The sequence below is a fragment of the Gastrolobium bilobum genome, unplaced genomic scaffold, assembly GCF_033153095.1.
Source record: "Gastrolobium bilobum isolate Gb01-03AN ecotype WA unplaced genomic scaffold, APGP_CSIRO_Gbil_v1 utg8703, whole genome shotgun sequence".
Lineage (NCBI taxonomy): Eukaryota > Viridiplantae > Streptophyta > Magnoliopsida > Fabales > Fabaceae > Gastrolobium > Gastrolobium bilobum.
In genome coordinates this window covers 38,547-48,653 of record NW_026895474.1, presented here as the reverse complement: position 1 = coordinate 48,653, position 10,107 = coordinate 38,547, and the positions used below count along the sequence as shown (strand labels likewise).

Here is a 10,107-nt window from a genome sequence, read left to right as displayed (position 1 = left end):
GCGCGTTACATCAAGGCATGTGGGCGAGGGCATAAACACTAACCCTAGCTACAGCTGACTACTATTACTATCTTTACTGAAGAAGTCAAATTGGACTCATGAAAATGAAAGAAAAGCCAATAAACAATTCATCTTTTAAAAAGTTATCTTAATTGCCCGTACAAATTTAAGAAGAAAAAAAATGATAGTATGATAGGACTAGTGATATATAGCAGATAATATAAATCGTAAAAGCAAATCCGATCAGCTATTTCAGTAAAAGATGACTGAGACTACAGTCTCGGACAAATCTTCATTATGAATACATACAATCATATCAAGTAGAGATCATTGTCAGTTGTCAAGGATCGATCTTGTCGAGTAATTAGGATCCATGAAGAAGCCTCCACTATGTTTACTAAAATGATTCGTTACACAATGCTGCACATTGGATTCGAGCATAACACATATTTAAATATTCATCTTAATTTGCACAGAAAAACCATGAGGTAATCACTACATGAGGCCAAAAACATGTTTATTTATTAAGAATCTTAGGAACGAACCAAACGACGGTGTTGCCGTATGTAGCATGATCAGTATGGTGGAACATGCCGAAGCGACATGCATGACTCAATTTTAATCATATAGTTGGACCCATTCGCCACTCAATTCTCAACCCTAACAATACAATACAATATAGGATTTACGAAGAAACATTTTAAGAAATTGTCCTTGTGTCAAGAATAGTGTTGTTCATCATGAATAATTCGATAAAAAGAAAAACTCTATGAATAAGAAAAATGTTATTTACAAGGTCTTGTCTTGAGTTTTCTTCCCTATCTTGGCTATTTTATACCACAAGTATGGTGATGCAAAGAGATGGCAAAACAAAAAGAAAGAACAAGATTATCAAAAAGAAAAAAAGAAAAAAGAAAGAACAATGATGACTTTACTGATGAAGTCTAACCTCTTGCGCACCTCTTGCGCACAGTGCCAAATTAATTTCAATTGTAAGTAAGCTAAATCAATCACATATATAAGGTTCATATTTTAAAAGTATATATATAAATTTCTTTTATGTAGGAATTTACGAAATTTAACTCGTAATATGTAACATTACTTACATTTTAAATTCAATATCAAGCAAGACACTTTAATGTATCATTATTGTATGTTATATCTTATACAGTGTCCATACTTGTTACCTCTAAATCAAATCCAAAATAAAAATAAAAATAATCAAATCCCACATAAATTTGCACATAAATATAGAGAATCTACACAAGAATTTCGTGGCTACATAAAGAGAATCTGGTGCTGGGTGTCGTTTTCCATGTGTTGAACTTGACAGCCTAGAAGATGGTTTCGTCGTGTGCGTCTTCTGTCTTCATAAAAGCTTTTAAAAAATACGTAGAAATATTTTCATGTCTGCTTCAGAAGTGACCTATTTCAACATATTATTATTATTATTATACATGATGTCGTATTCGTTCTTTGTACCATTCGAAAGTCTTCAGTATAGTTGAATAAAATGTTTGACCTCAACCTCAGAAAAAATAAAACGTTGGGAGAGCGGGCAGCGACAACAATAACTTCAAAACCCATCATTTCCCATGCCGGCAACACGTGGTGCATTTTGGTGCGTAGGAAATAGCCTTACACAGGACAAGTTCTAAGTTACTATAATAAGAGTAATATTTTTAACGGTTAGAACTTAATTTAAAATAGGAAAAAATATTTCTCCAATTATTTTAGAGATAAAATTATTTTTAATGAGCTCAAAATAACGTTGTTTTAGATTGTACGATTAAAAAATTATAATAAAAAAGATTAATATATTCCTGCAATAAATTAAAATTACAAAAACATATTGATTTTTGTCATAAAATGACATCATTTTTTCCACACCGGATATAACTTATCTCCATTGACCGAAGAAATATTTTACCTTTAAAATATTCAATAATTAAATTAATATATTATATGAGATTCATTTCTTATGTTATACTCATATGAAAAGATGTAATTTTTTTTAAATTGATGAATCCACTTTATTTGTTTCATAACATAAAATAACTTCTCTTTATTTGTTTCATAACATAAAATAACTTCTCTCTTCTTACACGAGAGAAGTAAAGCTCATATATATATATATATATCTTTATATATATATATATATTATATTTTTGTTAGCTAAATATTTTTAAAGTGCCTAATTCTATTTTTAAACCGAAAAATCAATTATCAAAACTGTCAGGTTATTCTAATATTGGTATAAGAATAATTATATTGAATTTTGATAATTCATTCACTGGTATTCATTCACTCACTCTTATATTAATATAAAGTGATTCTAATGCTATTAAAAGTACTTTTTAATTATATATTTTTTATAACCACATGTATTTTTTGTAATAAACAATCATGTTCGAGGCATAATTATTCATATTATGAATCTATGATGGAGTTAGTTCTCCCATAAAAAATATTTTGGCATTTAGAAAAACTTAAATTCAAAACATTATCTAAATAGAAACAAACATCTACAACTTAAACAAACACCTTTTGGTTTAATTACAATATTTCTAGTCTTAAGTGTTTATAAAAATATTCTATTAAGAAATAAGGTGCATGAGATTTTTTTTATCATAGTGTACATCTACCGCTACCAGCTGTTGAGTGTGAAGAAAATGAGCGTCAGAAGTTGTTGGTGTTTTCTTCAAAAACTATCATAATAATAATACATTTTTGTTTTCTTCTGCCACCAACTTTCACCACTGAAAAAAAATAAGGATTTATTGTTTTTCATGTTATAAAATGTAAATATATCTTTTTATATGGGTAATGAAGTTCTTAAGTTGCACAAGAGGAAAATAAGTTCCTACTCACTCATCGATTCACGTGCTTTTACTTTTTTAGTTTATTTTTTTTCTCTCATAATGGGTCCCACTTTGGTTGAGTGTGCATAAGAAAAGTTTTTGATTCTTATAACATGAGAAATATAAAGCCCTATTTATATATACATAAAGATATAAGAAAATGTGTTTCTTATGTTATATGAGATAATTTGTCTCATGTAACACAAAAAAAGTGAATGAGACTTACCTTTTTTCTTTTTTTCTCTTCTTCAAAGTGGATCTCACTCACTTTTTAGCGTGTTGCATGAGATAAATTATCTCCTGAAACATGAGAAAAATCAAACCCAAAAATATATGGTATTTATATTTTCTCCTTTTTTTCATATAAACTCGCATAAATCCCATATAACTTTGTATGTTTGTAAGAATTTTTTTTTATTTTCATAAACCCAAAAAATAAATATCAAACTAACAAACAAGCATGAAAGCATATTTTATTTTATGAGGGAATATTTAAAGTATTTAATTTTGGGGTCAACGACTGAAAAGTTTGATGAACACAGTCTGTGGCATGCATTGCACTTGAGACGGAGAGGGGAATCCTATGTAGTGACGACGAAGTGCCACGTCAGGGTTGGGGGGACAAACATGAGAATGGGTCTGACACGTGTATGTGGTCCATCACTTAACCACACGTGGGAAATGGACTCAAAGCATTGGCTGCGTTATGTGCGGGTACATCGAATGACGGTGCATTCATTACACACTGTCCTCTCTGTTTTGTCGTTTAACGTAACCTTCCTACTTCAGTGGGACCCGGCTTCGATTCATTTACAAACAAAATTTCGTGTGCCATATTTTTCATTCTTTTTTAAAAGAAAAGTTAATTGAATTTTAAAAAAAATATATTCCAAAAGCAGAACATATAAAAATAATATCTGCCCTATTTATTATAGGTTGAAATAAATCTTATTTTCATTTCATGTGATGTGAGAAAACTTTAATTACTTATAAATAAATTAATAATTATGAGAAATGAAAGAAAAATATATTAAGATAAAAATGATAAAATTATTATGATAGATTTGTTCATAAATAATTAACACCATTATATATGATATGATGATGTTAAATAGTAAATAATATATCTAATATGAATAATCCCCTTTGTTACTTATTATTATTATTTATATATTTTATTCAGATAGATTCTGAAATCAAATCCATGATGAATGAATTGGGCGAAGATGGTGATCCCCCAAATTTCCAAATCACAATTATGCCCCTCATGTGCTTGTATTTACTAGTTCCATTTTCTTCAATTCGCGCCATTAATTATTTATCTATCAATCAGACTATTTCAGAATTATATCATTTGTTGGTTCTGCACGAATATCCTATTTTATTGTTATGAATGACGTCACATTTAATGTAGAAATACATCTAATATAGCACACTTACTATATTCAATAACTATGGTTGATATTTATTTTAATTTCAGTGTTTGGCTGTTTGCTTAATTATCTGGACCATCCAATAGATTCATAGCTTCCAACAACATAGTACTAGTGATAAGTGGTTCACTAAAGAAATAAGGATAACACCATTTATCCTACACCTAAGGAATAAATGATAAGGTCACTTATTTACCCCCCAACAATCTCATTCCACGAAGGATTCTACATTATAGGTAATTCAAATATAAATAAAGGGTTAAGACTATTAGATACACATTTTATAATCTCTATTCTTTTAATTAATTGTGCACACAATCCATACTTTGTCTTTTTTTTTTGGATATTAGGGAATTACAAACAAACAAAACAACCTACTTAAGGATCTTTGAAGGTATTAGCATACCCCAACAGATCCTTCTCAACAAAACTATAACAACCTAAAGGAATATTAGACAATAAAACTAACTCCCAAGAATTATGGTCCACCTTAGAAGCCAAGAAGTTAGCAACTTCATTCCCACTCCTCCTCGTATGAGATAGCATAACCTCCACTGCCTATCAATCAGCTCCTTGACCCTATTTATCAGATTGCAGAACGGGTGGACATCAGGACAGATTCCTTGAATCAATTGAAGAGCCTCAGATGAATCACCCTCCAAGTGAACATGCTTAAAACCATGCTCCCAAGCAACTTGAAGCCCCATTAACATCCCCCATAATTCAGCCTTCAAGGCATTACCTTGACCAACCTTTTTCATAAAACCAACTAGCCATTTTCCATCACTGTCGCGAAGAACTCCCCCACAACCACATTTGGAACCATCTAGTGAACATGCCCCATCCGTATTGATCTTGATCCAACCTTTTAGGGGAGGCTCCCACTGCATCAGCGTGTCCTCCTTATTCCTCACTCTAATCTCTGCCACATCTAGAGCGTTTTCAGCATGTACCACATTCTGCACATAGACCCTCACTTTATGGAAAAAGCTTTCAGGAGAGCTAATAATCTTCCTAAAAACCAAGTTGTTCCTAGCTTGCCACAACATCCAACAAGTGATACCAAATGTAAGTCTCCAAGCCTGGTCCTGATTATCCTTCCTCCCTCTACCCAGGTTAAATTGAATCCACTCCATAAAATTACCAGCAAAGAAGCCTCCACAACTAGCTTTATCAATTAACAAGGACCAAACTTGTCTAGCCCAAAAGCAATCCCTCATCACATGACAGCAATCTTCACACGGAAGCATGCATCTGGGGCATTTAGCATCATCTCCCATATGTCTACATCTCCTTTGCTCATTTGTTAACAGCTTATTACCAATTAAGAGCCATAAAAAAATGTTTAATCCTCTCTGGACCCCTCCACTTCCAAGCAAGATCCCAATAGCTGTCCTGGTTCTTAATACTTGGATATTCATTTCTGATGAGATGGTAGGTAGATTTCACAGAAAAAAGGCCATTGCTAGAGCAATTCCAGATAACGCTATCCTCCTCATCTCCTTCCTTTGGTGCTTCAATCTGAGCAATGGACTCACAAACCTCTTCAGGAATATACATACTGAATTTATCCCAATCCCAATCCCCATCTTGATTAACACAATGGGCAACCTTCCAGCATTTATCCTCTTCAGGAACAGGGCTAGTAACTTTATCAATTAATCTGCCAATGTCAGGAATCCACCAATCCAGCCAGAAACTAGTTAGCTTGCCATTCCCCATCATAACTCTTGTACCTGCCAGGACATGGTTCCAGGAGGAGCTTATACCCTTCCACATGTTGCTAGCATTAGTAGTCCTAGGCATCTTTGGCATAAGGCAATCCTCCATTTTATATTTACTTCTCAGCACTCTAGCCCATAAAGATTCCTTTTTGGTCATTAATCCAAAACCAACCTTCATGATGAAAGCTTGGTTAAACGAATGTAGATCCCTCAAACCAACTCCACCACATTGCTTATTAGAACACATACTCTCCCAATTAACCAAATGGACACCTCTTTTCTCTTTAGTTGAACCCCATATGAATCCACGGGTACACTTTTCTATTTCTCCACACACAGATTTGGGTAACCAGGCTATTTGCATAGCATAGGTGGGCATAGCAAAGAGCACTGACTTAGCCAAAGTGAGTCTCCCAGCTAGAGACAAAGTTTTAACACTCCAAGCATACAGTCTGTTTTTCACCCGATCCAACACATGACCAAAGGACTTTTTACTCACTCTATCATGCTTTAGCAAGACCCCCAAATATTTTCCCAGGTTAGGGGTACTGCTTATACCTAAGCAACCACTAATCTCTTTAGATCTTCCAAAGCTAACATTATTAGAGAAGAAAACCCTGGGCTTCTCCAAATTAATTTTCTGCCCAGAACTTATAGAAAAAATTCTAAGCACCTCATTTATAACTTGAGCCTGCTCCATGGAAGCTTCAGCACAAAGAATGATGTCATCAGCAAAAAGCAGGTGCGATATTGGTGGACCTCTTTTTCTAAGAATAATAGGCTTCCAGGCTTTCACATTATTAGCTACTTGGATAAGGTGGGCAAGCCTTTCAACACACAAGACAAATAAGTAAGGAGATAATGGATCTCCTTGTCTTATTCCTCGGGAAGGCTTGAAGTACTTGGTGGGCTTCCCATTCCACAGCACATTTAACTCACTAGTTCCAACACAACAATCAATAAGAGATACCAGACTTCCAGGAAGACCCAATTCCATTAGAGTATCATGGATAAAATCCCAATTCAGCCTATCATAGGCTTTCTCAAGGTCAACTCCAATCATCATCCAACCCTGCTTGCCTTTTTTCCTTCTCATTGAGTGAATAATCTCCTGAGCAACCAGTATGTTATCAGCACTCTGCCTACCCTTTACAAAAGAGCACTGATTTGGGGCAACAAGACTGGGCATCAGGTTCCTTAATCTGTCAGCAACCACCTTAGTGACAATCTTATAAGCAACATTACATAGGCTTATTGGTCTGAAGTCTCTCATGCACTCAGGATTGTCTATTTTTGGGATTAGACAAAGATGAGTTTGATTTATCAACTGAATTCTTTTGGGATCTTTAAAAATACTCCTAATTAGCTCACCAACAGATTTGCCAACCAGGTGCCATTGAGATTGAAAAAAAGCAGCATTTAGGCCATCTGGGCCAGGGGCCTTAAATCTTCCCATCTTGAACACAATACTCTTGACCTCCACATCATCAGGGGTCTTAGTTAGATTCTGCAGATCCTGGACCTCCAATTTAGGAAAGGTCCATTTGATAGGAAAATCTTCAAAAGAACTATCTTCCTCCAAAAAAAGATTCTCAAAATATTTCACAGCCGTTTCAATCATACCTTTAGTGTCAACTGTCCATTCTCCAATGTCATTTTTAATAGCACAAATTTTATTTCTCCTCCTTCTGGCAATGGTAGTTGAGTGAAAGAATCTTGAATTTCGATCACCAAATCTCAGCCATTTGACTCTGGATCTCTGGAACCAAGTCAATTCTTCTCTTAACAAAATGGTCTCCAATTCCTTCCATAGATCTCTTTGCAATCTCTCAAGGTCTCTATCATACCCAGCCTCCAGCTTCCAATCCAAACCCTGAATTCTGACATAGAGTCTATGTTTCTGTCTCATCTCCTCTTTAAACACCTCCTGATGCCATTTAGAAGTTGTAATCTCAAAGTCTCTCCTAGCCACAATCCATTTAGCATTACTTCCCCAACAGTTTTTTACAATATTGCTAAAATCAGCATTTGTGAGCCAGGCAGCAAGAAATTTAAATTGAATTTCACCCCTAGACTAGACTGAGAACAGCTGACAAGAATTGGCCTATGATCAGAGCTGAAATAAGGTAAATGAGCTACCACTCTATTCGGCCAAACAACATTCCACTCTTCATTTGCACAAGCTCTATCAATCCTCTCTTGTAATTTTCCCCTCCTCCAAGTGAAACTAGGACCTTTAAACCCAACATCAGCAATCCTACAATCCATAAGGCAGTCCTGCATATCCTGGATACTCTTCCAGCACACATCCAGACCCCCAACCTTTTCATGTTGTCTTAAAACAGAATTGAAGTCCCCAAGCAGGATCCAAGGGCCAACAACAGAATCAGAAATAACCACCAAGTCCTCCCAAAGTTTAATTCTCTCCACTCTCCTCGGGCTACCATAGACAAAGGTAGCTAACTCTATCCTTCCTTCCTCAATATAGTGAATTCTAGTATGTACATACTGATGATGGGCACGAATAACCTCCACCTCAACATCTCTATCATCCCATAAGATCCAAATACCACCCATAAATCCAACAACCTCCTGTTTAAAAAACTTAGAGAAACCAAGCTTTTTAACAATAACATCACCTTTATCCCCCTGAATTCTAGTTTCTAACAAAGCAAGAACTTTTATTTTTAACCTATATTTAATATCCTTAATCAAAGCAGGAAAACTTTTTTTACCTACTCCTCTACAGTTCCATGAGCAAAGATTCATAGTCATGAATGAAAATAAAAGAATCAGTACCTCAACCACCAAGGATTGAATCATCAAGTACCTACAAGAGTCCTGGTCCCTCCTGGACCTGAGATCCCCTGATCACCTTCTGTCCCATTCAGGACAAAGCCTCCAGTCTTCACAGGAATGGTGTTTTCCTCCCCTTTGCAATTACCATTGACTAGATTATTAGGATCCTGAGAAGGCTGCAACACTCCCCCTTCTGACCCCTTGCTTCTAGCAATCACCTTTTGCATTCCCAAGCTCGAAGAATTGGGAGGATGATTCTCAGTACCCTGACTTCTATTCACAGTCCCTTTATTAGTGACTTTATTTTTCTGAACACCATTAGGACCCAAAGTGCCTCCTTTAAAAGGGCCAGGCTTCATTCCACCTTTTTTCTGCTTATCTGACCCTGAAGACAGGATACTAGGAACAGGTCCTTTAGCTTTTTTATCACTACCACTTCCTCCATCAACCTTACTCATGACCACTTCCTTCTTATCAACTATTTTAGGCACTATATCAGAGACCACTTCCTGCATAGGGCTATCTGTATACACAGCCTCCCCAGCAATTGTCCCAACAACAGCAGTATCCTTCTGATCCTCCAACTTCTGGTTTCCTTCTTTATTAGCTGTAGAGTTAACCGGAGTAACCCTCATCCTCCTCCCTCTACCAGGTTTCTGGACTACCATCCAAGATCCGAAAGCCTCATCATCTTTCTGTTTCTCTTCAACTCTTTCCTTCTTTTCAATATCCTGGTCCCTCACACCAGGAGCATCAGACTCAACACTGATTTTCTGTCCACCAATGCTAGGACATAAGTCCTTCCTATGCCCATACATACCACAGGCAAAGCAAATCATATGTAACCCCTCATAGCCAACTTGCAATACCCTCTCTCCAATTTTGAACTTCGATAGGAAACTTTTCCTAAGATCCACCTCAACATAGATACGGGCAAATTTGGCCCTTTCTGTTACATCCCCATCTCCATACTCATTCCTTCTAATAGAATTCTTATCTATCTTAAGTGTTCTCCCAAATATACTGCCAACTTTCCAAAGATTTTTGGTAGTATAGAGCTCCAAGGGAAGCCCTGGTATTCTGATCCAAACAGCCAGCTTCTTCAACTGATCATCATACGGGTTAAATAAAGGCCGCCATCTTTGCACAGTTAGATAATGATCAGCAACTATCCATGGTCCTTCATGGAGCACATGATTGTAGTCACTGTCTTCCTGGAATCTAACCACCAGATACCCATTATCCATGTCAATAACCTCATACACACCCATCAGGTTCCACATTCTGATC

The 10,107-nt window shown here is 35.7% G+C and overlaps 1 protein-coding gene across 1 annotated transcript; it reads right to left on the bottom strand.

The window, feature by feature from the left end:
* Positions 1-8,022: 8,022 nt before the first annotated feature.
* On the bottom strand, positions 8,023-8,787 carry LOC133313539 (uncharacterized). The gene has a single exon (XM_061514931.1). The coding sequence runs from the start codon at positions 8,785-8,787 to the stop codon at positions 8,023-8,025; it is 765 nt and encodes a 254-aa protein (XP_061370915.1).
* Between the last annotated feature and the right edge of the window lie 1,320 nt (positions 8,788-10,107).